Here is a 21184-nt window from a genome sequence, read left to right as displayed (position 1 = left end):
AAGTATCAGTTTCAATTAAAATAATGAGCACTTAAACTGTTTTTAACATTGATGATAATAATAATAAATGTTTCTTGAGCTTTAAATTAGTATATTATAATAATGGTTTCTGAAGGATCATGTAGAACTGAAGACTGGAGTAATGACGCTTAAAACTTCAGTTTAAAATATATTTTTTATATATAATATAATAGTATTTTTTTTCAAATAAATGCAGCTTTGTTGAACGTATAAAACTATAAAAACCTTACTAAACCCAAGCTTTTGACTGATAGTGTAGTTAGTAGCTTGTAGCTGGCTACTATTTTAGATGGTTAGCTGGATTTTGACTTGCCTACTTACCTACTTTGATTATAGATTATAGGGATATTTTAGGGATGTAACGATTAACCACCATCCGTTTAAAAAATTGATTCTTATATAGCATCATTTAGCTTCTGCTAAATGATTAAATGTAAAATGTAAATGTAAATATGTGACGATTTGAATCGGTTGAGATGCTAAACAAATCGCGAATTATTTAGGTGTAGTAGTTTATATGAATGCATTTCTGAGGGGAACTTACTGTCTTTAGAAATGTTTAGATGGTATTTTTTCTTTTCATCTTGCCTCTGTATAATGCATATTAAAGTTCATAAGTGCAGCGCTGAAACCAAGGAAAGGTTTAAGCGCCACCTGCTGGCAAAGAGTGAATCTGTGTCTCATTCAGCTCGTCCGCTGTTTCATGCTAATATTTTTATGTATAGTTTCACAAAACTGAAGTCAAACCATTTTATTTTTGAAATTATACAATCTAATTTAGATTAAAAACTGCTCATGTTGCATAAATCATGATTAAAATGCAGTGGTTGCCTCTAATTTTAAATGGAAAGAGCACAGACAAAGACTTATTTTGTTTATATGAATTTGATTTGTGTTATTTATTTGATTTGGGACTTGTTTTAAAATTATTATTATTTTTTTTACATTAACATTCTGTTTAAATTTTGTCATTTAGCAGATGCTTTTATCCAAAGTGACTTACAAATGAGGACAAAAGAAGCAATCAAAACCAACAAAGCAGCAATAATATGCAAGTGCTATATTAGTATATAATTATAGTTATATTTCAGTTTCACAAAGAAATGTGCAGCATTTTGTTCAAGCAATAATAAATGGACACATTTAATTGATAATTTATCTTAAATCTAATTTTGTTTAAAAATAAAATCTGGAATCGAATCATAAATCGAATTGAGTGAATTGTTACATCCCTAGTAGATTAAGTTACTCATAATTCATTAATAAATCAATATAAAATTAAAATGACCCTATTTACTTTCTTAATGCAGGTTCCTTCATGTGCACAATTCATCAGTTTCACGTTTTGTTTGTCTTCCTAATCTTTCAGCCAAATGTAATAGCTTGCTCAGCCTCTAAGAAATACCATCAAATAAATCATCACATCCAACCTGACTACTTTTCACTATTCTGCTGAAATATGTCACATAATAGGTTAAATGGTTTTGAATGCAGTTTCGTTGACTTTATCTGCTAATGTGGCCACGTTGCCTGTGTTAATTTTATGTTATACCCCTATTAGCCTCGTATTAGCCGGCCGTTTCTCTTTGTTCATATTTAGCTGACCTATACACACAGGAGGCTCTGCACACACACAGGCAAATACACAGCACTAACAAGAATGATTAGCCCTTTAAAATAGAACTTTGCACTGCTATTGGCAAACTCCACTGTGCCTTTCAACTTTATCTGAGCTCAGCTTTGGCAACAGCATATCATTCTGGGCAATGGCTTATCCATTTGTTTCTATTCCGCTGTAGGGCTTCACAATGTTTTCACTGCACTGATGGATGAGCTTGGCTCAGATCTCTGCGTGTTATTGTGACAGAACAGGGAGGGCGATCAGGAGTATTGATTGGACGGTGTACTGCTCAGATAAATAGGATAATTAATGTCATTTATTTATTTTGGTTTCAGCAATTTGAGTTCATCTTGAGGACACTTTCATATCAAACACAACAAGAGTTTTTGTCTAGTTAGGAGTCAGTGAACCTCAACTGGTTTGTTTGTGTGTGCATGTCCCAAAACTGCTTTTTGCTGAAAGGTTTGCTCATATCGTTCCCAATCAATCTTGAACAAACACACAACACATAGACCGAAGCTGAAGTTCATCAACCCTCTGTCCTGACAAGAACTCTTGCTGTCAGAACCCCCCCCCCCCCCCACCCCAATTCTCAATTATTACCAAACCCACATATGCACTCACACACACACAGGCATGCAAAGACCTGCCAACAGAAAGACAGCAAGATCTCAGACGTGAGAAATGTGACACAGAAACATGCTACAAAGTGTATTATAAAGTGCCATGAAGCAGTTCAAGGTTTTTTTTTTTTTTTTTTTTTTTTTTTTTTTGCGCAGCAGCAGCAGAGTGACAAAAGTTAATTTCCTTCAACACTTGAACTAAATCCAAAATGCATTTTTTTTGGCAGTCTGCAGTGTTGCTATTAATTTAAAGGGCACCTATTATGCAAAATTCACTTTTACATGGTATTTTACCATAAATATGTTGGCACTGTGTGTACACAACCACCCTATAATGATAAAAATGCACCATTTCCTTTTTTTAAATCCCCCATAAGTGTCTCAGAACAAGCCGTTTGCAGAATCTGTGAAATTTGATATTTTAAATGCATTATTTCAGCGCGATAGATATAATCAAAAACAAACCGATGTTTTTTAGTAGAGTATCTGAGGTATGAGCAGTAAAAGCATCCCTATTCTGGAAAATGGGGCGGGGAACAGTAGCTAATTTGCATTTAAAGATACATGCACAAAAACAGCGTTTTTCTGCTTCCACTCAGAATAGGCATTTCCAAAATGATATAAAAACGCAGTGTCAATTCAACACTTAAAGTGTTGATTTTAACACTACTAAAGATCATATATGGTCCCAATCTGTCTAGTGTAAAAAGTACACCATTTGTAGTGTTGAATTTTTTTGTGTTAATATAGCACCTTACAGTGCAGAAAAATTACACTAGAAGTGTAAAGTGTTACTCTAGTATTGTTGTTAAAATTTTAAACTATGGGGTATTTAACACCCCTGGTGTTAGTTTAATCCTTTAAGTGTTATTAATAAAGTATTCTTTTTAGTGCAAACAAAAAAATGCTATTGTATGGTGTTAATGTACAAGATTAGACATAAAATCAAGAGTCTTCAGACAGATAGAGTCTTCAGACAGTATAAATTTCAACGTTTATTTAACAAGTGGGCAAAGTGGAAACTCTAAAGCATATATCAGATGTGTAGAGGTTAATTAGTTAGTCACATTCATTAAGTGTTTCACAGAAACATAAAATAGTTAATAAAACACAAAATCATCAAATTTACCTAGACATGAACAAATATGACAGGTGGACTTGACAGTTGTGTAGCATCCATGAATGATGTTCCTCGTTGTCCCATCAGCGAGCAGGTGTGGTTGGTGGTCTCTTCTATGCAATCAAGCTGTTCTTCTTGTTGGTGCCTGCAGATCAAAGACAAAAATAACACACAAGGTCAGCTCTCCAACTGATTTTATTTATATTAGTCTTTCATATACAACCCATCTGGCAATATTTTAAGGCAGACAATAGGTAGTGATATAAATGTCCAAATGTACCTTTTTGAAGATGTTTTTCAGCTTGACAGGATGACATTTTTCCAGGTCCCTTGCAGCCTTATAATGATGCAATATCACTGTCCCATTCTAAATAACATATGACAAATTCAGCAAAAAATGCATGATCACAGAATATAGATAAAGCATGAATATAGATATTCTTATTCTGAATTATACTCTAACCTTAGACATTTCATGAAGGTCCTTGAAGGTCTTGGGAGAAGCCAAGAACTTGGCTTCTTGAAAAGAAAAAAAGAAAAAACAATTAATGACAACAATATCTCTCTCAGGAACCATTCTGCTAAGTTGATTGTGTAGCCACACAGTGGCTCTGTTCACAACCTGGCATTAGCACACATCTCGGGTGACACATATGGCCACATTCTTTCATTACAGAGATTAAAAAAATACCATCCTAGTAGTTTTGTGCATTCACGGTGTGTCTGTGAAATGTTGAGGTACCATCCTAGTAGTTTTGTGCATGCATGAACGTCTTGTAGGGTGACCATATTTTAGTTTTCCAAAAAGAGGACAGTGGGTGTGGGTGGGGCGGGAGGCTGGGGTGTGGTTGGTTGGTGGTTAAAGTAGTGCCCAAAGTAGCGCAATGACCATATCCCAAATATCAAAACTGAAAATGTCATTTCTATACCTAAAATAAATTTTACAGTTACTGTTATGCATATTGATCATAAACACAGCTAAAAGCTTCCTACCTGTGGCCCTCCTTCACAAAACTAAACATCTAGCACAGTTTTATCATAGGCAGAATGCAAAATGTTTCAATACAAGCATTTCAGTCAAATGTAATTTAATCAACATTTCAACCCTTTAACCCACAGGGAAAATCAACCCACTAACAGTTTAAAAGTAGCCCTAGGAAAAAAAATGCAGACTTGGCAACCCTGCATTCAACACGAGCTGCAGGAGTCAGATTTGAATGATCAAGGCTTGAGGAGAGAAAGATGACTGACAGACCATGCTGGAGGATCTGCTGCTCAACAAATCCTGAGCTTAATGACAAATATCTGATCTTACTTCACACAGAGCATGCATGATAGCGTAAACAGTAAAAAACGCTAAAATTAAGCAATATTAGAATTTTGCTGGAGCGGGCGGGACTGGACACAAAAATCACGGGAACAGGCAATAATGGTCAGAAATTCAGTGGGAGCGGGATTAAGAAAACTCTCCCTTGCAGCGCTCTAATACAAAAACGCTCACAATCATTGGCGACTGTAGAAAGTAAAAGCCGAATCCCCGACATTTTGAGCGATTCAAAAATCACAGCTGGAAGCATTTTTTTAGGTCCAAAAAGAGGACATGTCCAGGAAAAAGAGGAAATATGGTCACTCTAACATCATGGCAATGCACAACACAAAGTACCTCACGTGGGAAACACGTGACGTGTAAATGCGCCAAACTAATGTAAATCAAGCAAGCTAGTACACATAGGCCAGGAAGTGTTGGCGAAATAACACACAAGTGGACCAGAGGGAATAATATGGAAATTTTTCCGGAAAACTTCTTGCACAAAATAAATTCAAGTACTTTCAAGGACCTGTAAAATAATATAATAATTCTCAAAAACTTTCCAGGGCCTTGAAATTTTTTCTTTCAGATTCACAAACTTTCAAGGATTTCAAGGACCCTTGGGAACCCTGAATATTTTAACAGAATATAAGATTTCTGTCCCTTGAATGACGGTCCACGCAACTACCACTTTAATGCTTCATAAAGAGATTTAATCCATAAAGAGAAGTAATCGATACATATCATGGTTTAGTCCAAATTTTCTGTTTTTGTTTATGTTCCCTGATCAGTGTTTAAATGTCAAAAAAAGTAAATCTGTTCATTGTAAAGTGATCGAGTCCCCAAATAAAATTTATACTAAACATCATCACTTAATTTAATTATTTAAATAACAAATTCACAGTTGCATTCAAATATCAAAAGTGGTAGTTGTGTAGACATTGAAGGAAATAAACTAATCTAAAATAAAATCATCTTCATTTTTGAAAATAAAATCAATTCAAGCAGGTTTGGAATGACAGAGAGAAATTACAATTTTTCATTTTTGGGTCAATTTACCATTTATCTTTTTGCGGTTTGATATTTTAAATTAATAATTAGTAAATTCCAGGTGTGAACATAAGCTGATATTGTGTGCCTGCCCAGTTAAACTTGAATTTTTCATACTCATTTGTGCGTTTTAAATTTGTACTGCACGTCAAATAATATATAAATGACACAGACTCACAATTCTGGCGTCATCTTCAGCATTCTGCTCCTGTCTTGAAGGGCTTCCATCCCTCACACTCAGTGTCATCAGACTCACAGTTTGAAATCTTATGAGAGGAGCTTCCTTCACTTGACACAACACAATTCAAAAACAATAAAAAAAAAAAAAAAAAAACACAAAAAAAAAAAAAACGAAAAAATTAAAAATTTGATTACCCCTAATTATGAGTATGATGAGAATTGTCTATAATACTTTTGTCAAATAATATATAATATATATTTTTACATCCTTCATTCTAGGGTCAATTAAATGAAACATTGTGCAATATTCACATAGAGGCCTGAAACAATTTAAGTATTCAATTTGATTATTAAATACATTTGTATAATTTTAGTGAGTAACGAGTAATAAGGCATCTTCACGTTAAAAATATACATCAAATAAAAATAAAAATTTAATGTTAAGAATTTATCTTACTATTAATTTATTATTTATAATGTGAAAAGAAAATATAGATAGATTCTGACATATTTCTCCATTAAAATTTAACTTTGTATATCTGGAAGTATTTAGGACATTATTTAACCCAAAATAGCATGCCATGTGAATTGATAAAGTACCTGCATGCTCTGCCAGTGGGCACTGAAGGAAATCGAAGGACTGTCGGATTTACAGTTTAACCTTTAACTCACTTTCACGATGGTTGCATAAACGTAATTGTCATAAGAAAAACTTGATGGTAACGCGTTTGTGTCTTGACGCAGATATGACGACATGACAGACATGATATTCAGCACTGAGAAACAAGCAACGTACAGATTACGCAGTTCACACTTAAGCCTATGGCGAATGGAAGTTTTTAAACTTGCTCTAATTTCAGACTTTTGCATTAGATAACGTCAATCAAATGACTGGTAAATGTTCGCGTTACACCAGCTCTGCCTGCAGAAAGACTGCACATTTGCAGCGGGCGAGACAGACACTTCAACACGGTGTTATGCATCACAAAAAACGAAATTGTTAGTGCATAATGTTTAACAGTCCCACTAATAAAGTTACCGTTTAAAAGCATGGAAACAGCGAAATGCAACACTCAATGCTTTCAAAATATAAGTTTACCATTTGATGAATTTTCTCATTTGAGTAGAAATGCACCTCTGCATTTCTACTCAATGCATCTCTGCACCTCACGAACACGAACTTAACACTGAACCTGACAAAAACACTCGCAATTATCAACAAAAATGTTTTTCTTTTTTATCAAGAGAAAAGCAATCCAACTTACCGTCTCGGTCGCGCTCGAAGAAAAAAATACGTCGTCGCTTCGTGTTGAGTACATCTGGTTACAATCCATAGGCGGAGTTTCACTTTTATGCTTGGGGGGGCACCCACTGGCAGACGAGCCACGAACACTCCATAGGCGGAGTTTCACTTTTATGCTTGGGGGGACACCCACTGGCAGACGAGCCACGAACACTTTTTTTTTTTTTATTTGTTCTATATTCATATATTTATATAATATCTATTCGACAGTAAAATACATAATAAATATAAATAAATAAATAAATAAATAAAAAATTCCCGAGGGTACGCACAGAGTTTTTTTATTTTTTATTTTATTTTATCCTATTTTAAAAAAAATTATTATCCATTCAGCAAATGCTTTAAAAACAGCTTTAAAAACACTTTATTGCATTCCAGATGCTTTTAAAGTACTTTTCACTATAAATTTTTATGGGCAGTTGAATTTTAAATATTGTCATGAATTATTTGTATTCCCATTTGTAAAAATAGCCAACAAATTAATTGTTGCGGGCCTAACCCGATCTCATGATGAAATATAGCACGGTTTTTCTGCTTGCTATATTTGGCGTAATATGTATATGAAGAAACTTACTTTGGCATGCAAAAGACTGATAAATTCATAAATACTGGCATGGCTGGTTCAGTCGACAGAAATGCGGGACAGAACGGGCCTATAATAACTGCTGAAAATGTTTGCGGGGCAAATCTCAGGTCACGTCTGAGCGCTCATGGTTGCACAGTCATCTTTAAGTTTCTAAAGAGTAATCGACGATGCGATCGCACATTTCACAAGATCCACTTCAGCTGTCACTAGCCAAGGGTGAATGAGCCTTGTGTATGTGTTTTAAACTAAATACTGAATCACGCGCCACACTCAAGGCCAGCGCTTCAAATCGCCTGTCCAATTCAGCCAGAAATGACTCAGTCCACCACATTTTTATTAGCGAGTTTATAAGTTTAAAAGACAAAACAACGAATATTTGTTAACTTGCTAAAGCTGGAAAATAACGAAAAGAGAGTCCTCTCATGTCCTCTTAAGTTAAGAACACCATCCGCGACTCGGTATGGAGGTATGGGACTTAAATAATTCATTTAACCCAAAACGTACTTATTCTAACCACGAAAATAATAAAAATAATACAAAATAAAATGAGAAAAATGTAATTATTTAATTTTTATATTTTATTCATAGCTCAGACAAAAATCATTATTGGCTCTGCCCCCCCAGCCCCCCCTAAACTCCGCCTCTGAATTACACCATATAACAACACTGACCATGAGTACATGTTTAAACACTGTAGATTGTTACTTCAACTCTTTGGGAATTAATAACTTTTAACACTGCAAATATTACACTGCTGATTTTACTGTGTGGGGTATTTTGAGCTGAAACTTCACAGAAACATTCTATGGACACCTTAGACTAATATTAACAAAAGTATGGGGGGGCATATTGGGTGCTCTTTAAATGCAACTATACACTATCATTCAGAAGTTTGGGGTCAGTAGGAAAATTTTTAATTAATGCTTTTGATCAGCAAGCAAACATTACATTGATTAAAAGTGACTGTAAAGACATTTTACAAAGTGTTACAAAACATTTCTAATTCAAATAAATGCTGTTGTTCTTTTTAATATTCGATTCATGATATTAATCCTGAAAAAAGATTCAAATTGAATATAAGTTTAAATAATTTACTTAAAAAGAGCAGAATTCATCTGGTTCTTAATATACATGTATTTAGTATTATATTGTGTATATAACTAACAATTTATTTCACCACACAGAAGTCTATATAAAATAGTGCACAATAGGTTAAGAAAAACAATATGTGAGTAATCAACAATGAATCACTTTTAACCAGTACATTTAAATGGAGCAGTCCTGTGAATTGACTGACTCACTGAAATGAAATGAATGAAGTGAACTTCCCAAAGCTGTTTGAGGGTTTAGGAATGTGTTTGTTCAGTGCCTCAGTTTGCTTGGTTATAAGGCTGATTAAATGTGGACAAATACAATGTATGAGTAGAGTTTTGTAATGCTTTACCGCTACTTGTTGTATAAAACTAGCTTTTACTGGAACAGCTTTGCTCAGTGCTGTCACGCTACTGAAAAAGCAGTTAAGTTAGTAGCATCTCTGCTTATAGTAAGGTATTCCCAAAATACTGGCCTGGTTCTCCCACTCGTCAGCTGAAATATTAATGGAAAATCACAAGTGCCAAAATGAGAAGCATGAAATTTTCAGCTATTTCCTTTTCTCCTCATGAAGCATGCTAGGATGTGTGTCCTGCTCCTCTGCTTGTGCTTGAGAACGAGAGAGCTGGAATGTTTCAGTATAAGATGTTTCTGAAGAAGTTTGCTGCTCCAGACATAAGGAACCGATCTGATCTGGACCGCTGTTAATAGTAGTGTTGTAAACAGGTTGAGTGGTTCACATATGGTGCAGTTGAACACTGATTTTAGGTCTGGCTGCCAGTGTTTTTGTAGCTGTTTTCTTCGAGAGATCCTGTGGTGTGGTATTAAACCTTCTCTGTCTCACTCTTTGTTTTTCTTGCTTTTTGCATGTTTTTTTTTTTTTTGCACTTCATTGTTAATTATAATGGAATGTTGCCTGCATTCTTACTGTTACTTGAAATGATCCTCAAAAAAAATCATTTTCGTTGCCGCTAATAAAACCACAAACACAAGTGGGTTGCATACAATCTAAATACCCTCAAGGCAAGGCCATGGCTGTGGGGAATTGGAGACTGTATTTGACAATTGGATGTAAATTCAAGCTTAAATGAATATTCCCAGGATCTCAGTGGAGTGTGGAGGAAACCATGGAAGTGTCAGTGGTTTTAAAAATCGTTGCTTTGGAAAAATATCAACACAAAATTGTGTCCATTCCTATTTTGTTGGAATCTCTTGAAAAAGATGATTATCCAGTGATCACAAACTGATGGGATCTCTTTTGCTTTCATGGAATTCAAAGAGACAACTTTTTTACTTTTTAAGCCCCAAATTGTTCTTCAAGGAATATTCAAAGGCCCCAGACAGTAGGGCTCTGCCCCCCCAGCCCCCCTAAACTCTCCGCCTATGAATTACACCATATAACAACACTGACCATAGAGTACTGTTTTAACACTGTAGATTGGTTAATTTTTAACTCGTTGGGAAATTAATAACTTTTAACACTGCAGATATTACTCTGCTGATTTTACTGTGTGGGGTATTCTTGAGCAGAAGAAACTTCACACAGAAACATTATATGGACACCTTAGACTAATATTCAGTATTGTAGAAAGGGGCCTAAATAGGTGCCCTTTTAATGCAACTATACACTATCATTTCAAAAGTTTGGGGCTCAGTAGGAATATTTTTTAATTAATTGCTTTTGTTCAGCAAGCAAACATTAAATTGATTAAAAGTGACTGTAAAACATTTTACCACCCAAGTGTACAACAAAACATTTCTAATTCAAATAAATGCGGTTGGTCTTTTTACTATCGTTTTTATTCATCATATTAATCCTGAAAAAAGATTCAAATTGAATATAAGTTTAAATAATTTACTTAAAAAGAGCAGAAATTCATCTGGTTCTTAATATACATGTATTTAGTATTATATTGTGTATATAACTAACAATTTATTTCACCACACAGAAGTCTATATAAAATAGTGCACAATAGGTTAAGAAAACAAGTGAGTAATCAACAATGAATCACTTTTAACCAGTACATTTAAATGGAGCAGTCTGAATTGACTGACTCACTGAAATGAATGAAGTGACTTCCCAAAGCTGTTTGAGGGTTTAGGAATGTGTTTGTTCAGTGCCTCAGTTTGCTTGGTTATAAGGCTGATTAAATGTGACAAATACAATGATGTAGAGTTTTGTAATGCTTTACCGCTACTTGTTGTATAAACTAGCTTTTACTGGAACAGCTTTGCTCAGTGCTGTCACGCTACTGAAAAATGCAGTTAAGTTAGTAGCATCTCTGCTTATAGTAAGTTATTCCCAAATACTGGCCTGGTCTCCCACTCGTCAGCTGAAATATTAATGGAAATCACAAGTGCCAAAATGAGAAGCATGAAATTTTCAGCTATTTCCTTTTCTCCTCATGAAGCATGCAGGATGTGTGTCCTGATCCTCTGCTTGTGCTTGAGAACGAGAGAGCTGGATGTTCAGTAACATAAGATGTTTCTGAAGAAGTTTTGCTGCTCCAGACATAAGGAACCGATCTGATCCTGGACCTGCTGTTAATAGTAGTGTTGTAACAGGTTGAGTGGTTCACATATGGTGCGGTTGAACACTGATTTTAGGTCTGGCTGCCAGTGTTTTTGTAGCTGTTTTCTTCGAGAGATCCTGTGGTGTGGTATTAAACCTTCTCTGTCTCACTCTTTGTTTTTCTTGCTTTTTGCATGTTTATTTTTTTTTTTTTTTTTTTTTTTTTTTTTTTTTTTGCACTTCATTGTTAATTATAATGGAATGTTGGCTGCATTCTTACTGTTACTTGAAATGATCCTCAAAAAAATCATTTTCATTGCCCTAATAAACCACAAACACGTGGGTTACATACCAATCTAAATACCCTCAAGGCAAGGCATGGCTGTGGGAATTGGAGACTGTATTTGCCAATTGGATGTAAATTCAAGCTTAAATGAATATTCCCAGGATCTCAGTGGGTGTGGAAAACCTGGAAGTGTCAGTGGTTTTAAAATCGTGCTTTGGAAAAATCAACACAAAATTGTGTCCATTCCTATTTTGTGGAATCTCTTGAAAAAGATGATTATACAGTGATCACAAATGATGGGATCTCTTTTGATTTCATGGAATTCAAGAGAAACTTTTTTACTTTTTAAGCCCCAAATTGTCTTCAAGAATATTCAAAGGCCCCAAGACAGTAGGGATTCTGGTAGTTCTTCTTTTTTAGTAGTTTTGGCATATTGTTTTAAAGGTTTTAAATAGTTTGGTCACCTTGTGGCCCCTTGGAAGTTTGCTGAGGTCCCGTAGTGCAGTGGTTCTCAACCACATTCCTGGAGGACCCCTAACACTGCACATTTTGCATGTCTCCTTTGTCTGACACACCCATTTCAAGTCTGTGAGTCTCTACTAATGACCAGGTCACCTGAATCAGGTGCATTTGATTAAAAAGACGTGCAAACTGTGCAGTGATGGGGGTCCTCCAGGAATGTGGTTGAGAACCACTGCCCTAGTGGACCCAGAAACACTGCTCTAAAGGTGTGTTCATATTCAAATGAATGTCTTCTGACTACATTTGTGGCATACAGTACATCAAAAACTGTTTAGACTTGTACCTCAATTCGTAAAATAAACAAAAGAAACCAAGTGTTGATAAAATTGACTTACAATAGACATCATTGGATGAATCGTTGGGCCATAAATTTCCATTTTAATCCTTAACTGTCAGCGCATTTTCAGTATGTTTTTGCAAACTCTGCTGCTGAACTTGAATTTTACCCCTCAAAAACAGTTTTTTGGGTAGCCAACGCTACGCCCTGAACGCCCTCAGCTCTGTTTGGAGTAGTTTGTGGGTGTGGGGTCAGTGTATGAACTGTGGTTGGATGGTATGGGGGAATTGATTCGATACAGGTCGTAGTGTTTTTCCTGCACATCTTCCTCTTTACACATTCCACAAAAGCCCCATTGTACCCCCCAGTGCCACAGGCTTTTGTGTGATGAGGACTCTCATTGTCCCTGTGCTGCGTACATTTGTGTGGTTGAGTCTCTGTAGGAGAAAGAAAGGACAGAGAGGAGGTGAGTTGCAATGCATTGTGGGCCAGTTGGTCTTGAACATTGTGGGTTCTCCAAATCATAACTGACTGAATGCCTTATGGTGGCATTGTTTCATCTAGTTTTCTGTCATTTATGATCATGTGACACTGAAGACCGGAGTAATGGCTGCCGAAAATTCAGCTTTGTCGTCACAGGAATAAATGACATTTTTAAATAAAAAACGTTTGAACAGATATTCAGTTTCAAATGCATCTCCAGTGACTGTTTATGATCAGGTTTTCTTGTGAAAGATCTTTTAAATGTTTTTTAATTAAAAAAAAAAGTTTAAAGCGGTTGGATCATGATGCACCTAACAAGACTCATCGGATCACATTTACACGTGTATTTAGCTCTGGCAGCTTGTGATCAGCTCAACTGAGACGGATCTTCCCAGTATAAAAACCCTGTAGGATTCTAAAGGAGTTCCTTAAGTAAATATTGCCATTGTGATTTTGTACTTCCCTGAAGCGTTCCCACATTAACATATCAGACAAAATCGCTGTTTTGATGGATGTGGCTTTCCCAGACCTGTGTGTATCCGGTGGGCGCGTGGAGACTTGTTTTTTTTGTCTGAGCAAAGCCACCATCTGAGTTCACACAGAGGTTGGTGGACAGTGATACAGTGTTTGGCAGCACAGCAATACCCACAGTATAAAACCAAGTGCACTCATCTGTGTCGAGTCAAACCTTTTAATCATACGCTCTGTGTGTATGTGTTTTTGGTTGGTTGAGCAGTGAAGCCCCTGTAGCGCTTTCATATTTTGCCAAGATGTCCTAAAGGCGTCTCTAAGAGCATTAAAGGCTTTTCACTGTACACCGCATGCATAGAAATCACGTACGACAAGCCGTTTTCACAAATATCAAGTATCAAGTGTCACGTTTTGCACGCATGTAAGAGAGACACTCATAACAGACTAAGGCTGATCCTGGGTGGTTTTAAGTAGCTGGTCAGCCAGCTGTAGGTTAATTTGATTGGGGCTGGTGTCAGTCTGGTTAACTGTGTTCTTGAAAAACAACTTGAAAAAACCTAGATGACCTGCTTAACCAATTTTGAGCTGACTTGACCTGGTTTTGTTGAAAGTAAAGCTGGGCAGTATTTTGAATGTTTACAATGTTTAATATTATTTTGTTGCTGATATGAAATTATCATTGTGAATATCACAATAATTTTAATGCTATTTTTATTTGACTATTATTTTTCTAAATACAGTAGCCAGTAAGTCTTTAGAATGGTTTGATTCAATGATTCAGTTCAAAAAAGGATTCAGTGATTCATCCTCACTCAGAATGTGGCATTTTCCTTTCTTTTTTTAGAAATATTTTATTGCATGTTTATAAGTAAATTATTTTTTACATAACATATTGTCACACAAAAATTAAAAAACTCCATTCTCCTTTTTTCTTGTTATATAATATTTTCATTTAGGTCTATATTATTTACTTTATTATTTTAAATAAAAGTTTTATTTAATTTAATTTTTATAAAAAAAAATATATATATTGTAATATAATATAATATATAATATAATAATACACAATTGTATCAATTGCTGGATTTTTGCTGGAAATTGAATTCTTTTTTATTGCAAAATATAAGTAAAACTACTTATATTTTGAAATAAAAAAGAATTCAAATTAATGTATTATATTATCCATCCATACTTTCTCCAAACTGCTTATCATCTGTAAGGTCGCTATGTATTATATTATATTTTATTAAATTTTTTAAAATTTTATTGTAATTAATTATTAATATAATTTTTTTTTTAATCCAGAAGCTGACAAATGTTGTGAATTTGTCTAGTCCTACTTACTAGTTTTTTAATTTCATCTGTCCGATATTTAATTTAGATGTCTGTTCTCTCTGTTTCCTGTGCTATAGAGTATGCTCATAACTGCACCATCATGGGCTGCCAGTACAACTGTTCAGTGACGCTGTCGGGTCCAAAGTGCTACTGCAGGAATGGCTATGAGGTGGGAGAAGATGGAAAGAGATGCAAAGGTGAGCTTTGAATGACTTTATGGTTTTGTAATTAAGTGATGCCAGTAGAAATATAGGATGAGGAACATGTGGCTTTCTCTGTGTCAGACTTTAACGAGTGTGCAGTGTACGGGACTTGCAGTCAAACATGCACAAACACAGATGGCTCCTACACCTGCAGCTGTGTGGAAGGCTACTTGCCTCAACCAGACAACCGTTCCTGCAAGGCCAAGAACGGTAGGAAATGAACATAGTTTCTGCTGATCCTTGTTCTTTTTTGTCCTGCTCGCTGTGTGGTCAGATCCTTTTTGTTTTGTAAGCACCATGTTTTCCCTTCTATGTTAGACCCTGTAGATCGGCATCCGTACCTCCTCATAGCCAACTCACAGAACATCCAAGCCACCTCTCTAAGCGGAGCCAATCCCATCTCCATCAACACCAAGCAGACCACCGCTATGGACTTTATCTATGCCCAGGAGACCGTGTGCTGGATCCACATGGGAGACTCCCCCGCAGCCACCCAACTCAAGTGTGCCAAATTCCCCAATGCCAAGAGCTTCACGGAGGAGAAGACCATCAACATCTCCCTCAGCCTGCACCGTCAGTACCATGTTCTTACTTTTGTGTTTTACATGAATGTCAAATGTCGGTTTGGGCATAACTTGAATGAATAATGAATTTATTTGTTAAGGCCTTCATGGTTTACAAGAAATAATTAGATGAGCTTCCTGGTTTGGGTTGAGCCTGGAATTACAGATTTGTGTTGCCAAATTAATAGTTTATCCAGAAGCAGAAGTTGTCATCATTTGCAAACCCTCATTTGAGGCCCTTATGACTTAGACTACCATTAAAGTTATTTATTTATTTATTTGAAAGGAAGCCTCTTGCTCACCAAGGTTGCATTTATTTGATCAAAAATACTATAAGACATTTTAATATTAAAATTATTGCAAAATAAAAATTATTAAATATTATTAAAATCTAAATAACTCTTTTCTATTTAAATATATCTTAAAATGTTAATGCTGAATTTTCAGTAGCCATTACTTCATAGCCATTGGTCCGATTGGTCTCATTTTCATTTCATCATGCCTGTAATGCCTGATAAAGCAGCATTTGTGAGGGCAGTGCTGCTTTGTGTACAGCGTTACCAGGGAAACCACTATTTTTACAGCTCCAAAAGCGCCACCTAATGGCAAAGAATGAATTTGCATTTTCATTCAGACCAACATGAAAAGACCAACTTAGAGCTGTGTTACATACTGTATGAAAGGTTATTTTCAAAAATCCATAATAGGGGCACTTTCTCATTAGTCTAAAACTGTTTACATCGAAGGCAAGTTGTGGAATGCACCACTCTATGATGTAATAGTGTAGATAAACACCGCCTCCACAGAAGATGATCAGCACCTGCTTCTACATCGCTGCCTGTTTAGCCCCGCCCCCGATTTGCATGTGTATTAGGTAAATGCCGAGAAGAGGGAAATGCAGAGTTTACAATCTGCCACGCCTATTCAAAAACAAAGGCAGTTTGTGACCCCTTTAAAAAAAAATGTGAAAGTATCCTGAAGTAGTCTATGACTCTTGAGATCCAGATCAAATCTGATTAATTAATGGATAGTTCAAACCAGTTTTGTTACCTGGATTAAGCAATTAATTGACCAGATCTGACTCAAAAGAACAATTTGTTTGTGAATCAGACATTGTTACAGTTACATTGTTACTCTCATGAACTGTTATGTACTACAAGGAGAGTTGAGGTGGATGTCAAGATTTGATGACTAAGACTTAAAATATAGAGCATGAGTCTACTTACTTTCATGGTGCTTTTTTAAAAAATTCAACTTTTCCATTCTATTGATGAAAGAAAGTCACATGGTTTTGGGGAAAAAAAATATCTTAATGTGCACTGATTTCATGACATGTTTTTGGCCCCAGGTTTCCATATACAGTGACAGAGAAAGGTCTTTACTTATTTATGTCAGTATTTATTACTTTTGATTGGGCTCAGTCTATGATTAGTCTTAATGTTTGTCTGGAAAACATTTAGACAATTTAGACAATTAGTGTCTGATGAAATGCTCATTGCATTGACATCCCGACAGTGACATGTTTGTTCTAGATTGTATAACACAATAACTGTGATTTAGGATGTCAAGAATACAGTGTTCACTGCCAAAACCATTGCAGCAATTGCTACGACAACTTTCATAACATATAACATCAACCGTTACATCACCTAGACATTCCTGCCCTGTAGGGAGTTTCAGTATTATTAGGTCTGTCTTATTTGCCACTTGGTCTGGTTTTGTTCCTACTGTACTTTAGATGTTCAGACAAGATTAAACATCCTTCAGGTTCTCTAGTGTAGAATGTGGGAAAATATTTCCCTTGCATGTTGACTGCTAAAAAGGCTTTTCCAAAGTTTTGACACCCTGGTCTGCAGGGCTTAAATGATTCATACCACAAAGTGCGTCATGAACATGAAGCGCTGGGAAAAAGAGGGCAGCGGTGAACTGTACTTCTCCATATAACTTTCTTGCAACAGAATTGTATGTATGCTGACATGGCACTAAATAATGCTGGCCTTCATTTTACAGCATGGCATGTCGTCAACACCCAGGTACAATAGTGTACAATAGATAGGGCTGTGTATTGCCAAGAATCTGGTGATACAATACGTATCACGATACAGGGGTTGCGATACAATATGTTGCGATACATTGCGATACTGTCAGCAAGGCGATATATTGGGATATTTCTTATTTTAGGAATATGATATATTTTTAGGAAAGCTGTGATTAAGAACACAATTCAAGTTTATTTGTATAGCACTTTTTACAATACAAATCGTTGCAAAGCAGACAATTAAGTTTCTACAATATATAGTAGTCGCTTATCAGTAGTGACTGTCAGTTTATGCACATATGGCAGAAGTGTATGGAAAAATCAATTAAAGACGTAATCAAACATACGATGAACACTATTAACAGCAATTATATTATATGATGCAATCAAACTTGTAGCAAAATTTGGTAGTTCTGTATGTTGTTAGAACACACCACCATATGCAAACCTTAGCAATAAGTAAATAAAAATTATTAAACCAGAACACAGTGGGATCTGCATTTGCAATAATCAGTCCCTGTATATAAAAAGACCATATCCATATATATATATCAGTACGAGTAAAGGGTGGGGGTGCTGGGAATTAAAGTGCTTGCAGGATCCTTTAGTTAAATGTATAATATGTATAAAATGTATTTTATAAAAAGACCATATCCATATATATATATATATATATATATATATATATATATATATATATATGTATATATATATATATGTCAGCAATTGTGCTGTGCAATTGTGCTGTGCTGTATAAATCACAGCCGAAGGGCGTTGTTAGGCACCACGCGAAACGGAGTCACTGCCATTACAGCTGTACACATGCAAGTGGATATCTTTAGATGTTGTCACATTTCATGCTTTATATGCTTTTTTTTTTAAGACTAAAGAAATTAAATACCTTCTCAGTCATGTTCAACGGAATGGAACAATAAAAGTACATGTTTTGCTGAAATCAGGTGAACATGAAACTAGACATTCATTGCACATCCATAAAATAAGCTGATTGAATGCATAATATATTTTTTTGTTTGTTTTAAATGAAATTAGCAGAAATGTTATTTATAAAAGTTCTAGATGGAGCACATTATTTCAGATTTAATGTCACATCTGTTTCGTTTGTACAAAACTATATCCTTTAGACATTGACCCTAATGATTCACAGGATACTAAATATTGTGCTGATGTGCATGTTGTTGATAAGTGGTGGACGTTTCCTGTGATCGATGTGTCTTGAAAGCCAGCTCAGACTAAATATTGGCTGCTCTCTGATGAAGACGCTGCCAAGTGTGGTTGTGTTTTCCAGCACGGAGGGATAATGGGTACAGAGAGACAGAGGCCTGAGATGCAACACTTTCTTCTCTTTGTGTGTGTGTGTGTGTGTGGTGTGTGTGTGTGTGTGAGAGAGATGTCGGAGTGCCAGGGTAAGCTATTCTCCAGCACACCAAGGAAGCAGTTTCACAGGAAGGGTGTGCAGGGTGGGACGGCGAGTTAGCGCACAGTAGTTTATTGTTTCTAGAAATAATCACACCCTGTTTACTCTTTAGGACTGATGTAGCTCACAGTGTCACAAATTAAACTGTGGCATGTAAATTTACGTGCAGTGCACTGATCCAAATGGCTCACTTATGAGGTTTCATGATGATGATGTAGTTAGATAATGTAGTTATGATCATAACGTATTAATAGTTGATAATAATAGTTATGATGATATTTAATATTAGTATTATAGCAAGATGTAAATAAGTTTGTATTAAAGAAATTGGAATGTTAATAAAAACTAATTAAAATGTATACATATTTTAAATATTATCTAAATAAAAACAACTATTATTCAACAACTATCAATATTATTATTAATATTAAAAAACCATCTTCAGCCAACTTGCCAATTTTACTTATTGTTGTTATTAATATTTATTTATTATATTATTATATTATAATTAAATAATGATAATAATAATCTTAATACTGAATAGTTTAACTAACTGAATATTTATTATATATTTGTTATTTTTTTAGCAACTTAACATAGGTAAATGTTAATTACATATATTTCAAAGTAAAATATTTAAAAAAAGACAAATATTAAAAATTACAATTATTATTACTTATTTAATAATAATAACAATAATAGTCAGTGTATTATGAATTTGTCTGATTATTATGATTATTTATTATTATTAACAGTAAAGGAACCTCATAATTCATCTGCCTATATAGACGGTAAGGAAACTTAGTTTTAGAACTGAGCTTCAGTGTCTCAGAATAGTTTTACAGGAAGTCAGGACCCCGTGCATTGCTGTCTCTCTGATTTCAGACCCAGCTTCATGAAAGACAGACAAGAGGAAACAATGAGTCACAATCTCTTATGCTGATAATTTTGGAGTTTGACTTGCAGAACTGTGTTACAGGTACTGGGCTACAGTTGGAGCGTCACAGTGACTCAGAGACCTTACTTACATGTCTTCTCTTGGTATAGTTGGGAAATTTCTGGACTGTATTGTGATAAGGGAACTGATCAGGTCCGTTTGAGTAATCTAGCAGCCTGGACTCTGGCTCCATCTCCCATCCAGCCCAAGCTTCAGCTGTCCCCCAGAGCACAAAAGAATGTGTCCTAATGACTAAGTCTTTCTGGCCGATTCCGATTTTTTTAGTGTGACCTGCCAATACCGATTTTTGCCGATTCCAATTTTCTTTCTAAGAACTATAATTGACAGTATATACAAACAAAAATCTATATATTTTTTTCAATGCAATAAAAATATATGCAATAAAAATATATTAAACATTACAATTCCCCAATCTGGACTAAGTTACAGATATTCTCTATAAACAGAAAAAATTTCAAATGCTAAAATAATTTTATAAAATTAATGTTTTAAATATTTTTTAAATGTACAAATCAGAAATGTTAGGAAAAATGCAATGATACTTTTAAATATGAAACCATACCACCAGTAGGTGGTGGCAAATAACTGTGATGTCATTTAGACATTCATTCAACCGATTCGTTCAAACGGCAGATTCATTCAGAAACGAAGCAAGTGACTGTCATTTATGAATGGATTTCTGAATAATTGACTTGATTAATTCAAAAGCGTGGATTCATTCAGTAACGAAACACTGCTGTGTCGCTCGGAGATATACAGCAGTTCTGCTGTGGCTTTGATTGGAACCATTTTCGTCTGCAAAACTGAGCAAAAATAAAATGTAAGTCACTTAATTTTAACATCTTGCTTATTGAACTACTATGGTATAAAGTCAGTGTCACATTGCAATCGCGTTGATATTTGGTTATCTTGGCCGTGCAATGCTGCGTACCTAAATCATATATTATAATATTTTTTTCTTGATTGAACTGTTACCAATCGTTACCTATGCCCATTTCATGAATTAATTGTTCTTTTGAGTCTTGGATGAATTGGTTGATCTGTTTGGCAAAACTAGTCTGAATGATTTGTTCACTGACTCATTGATTCAGTGATCCAGTTGCGGAAGCTCACTGGAGGGGATTTAATGTATTTTTCTTACACAAAGCAATCATATAAATTCAGAAAAAGGATGCTTAACATGGTCATTTGCATAC

At 35.2% G+C, this 21184-nt stretch overlaps 1 protein-coding gene across 2 annotated transcripts in view; it reads left to right on the top strand.

Annotated features, from left to right (window-relative positions):
- Positions 1 to 21184, top strand: part of LOC109071622 (low-density lipoprotein receptor-related protein 1-like) — a 119774-nt gene that overhangs the window by 37726 nt on the left and 60864 nt on the right. For both annotated transcript variants that reach the window (XM_042751412.1, XM_042751411.1), the window contains exons 4-6: positions 14869 to 14988; positions 15076 to 15204; positions 15313 to 15567. In XM_042751412.1, the coding sequence (XP_042607346.1) occupies positions 14869 to 14988; positions 15076 to 15204; positions 15313 to 15567 (504 nt within the window). The remainder of the gene's footprint in view (positions 1 to 14868; positions 14989 to 15075; positions 15205 to 15312; positions 15568 to 21184) is intronic.

This window comes from Cyprinus carpio, chromosome B23, assembly GCF_018340385.1.
Source record: "Cyprinus carpio isolate SPL01 chromosome B23, ASM1834038v1, whole genome shotgun sequence".
Taxonomy (NCBI): domain Eukaryota; kingdom Metazoa; phylum Chordata; class Actinopteri; order Cypriniformes; family Cyprinidae; genus Cyprinus; species Cyprinus carpio.
This window is presented reverse-complemented; position numbering and strand designations above follow the sequence as displayed.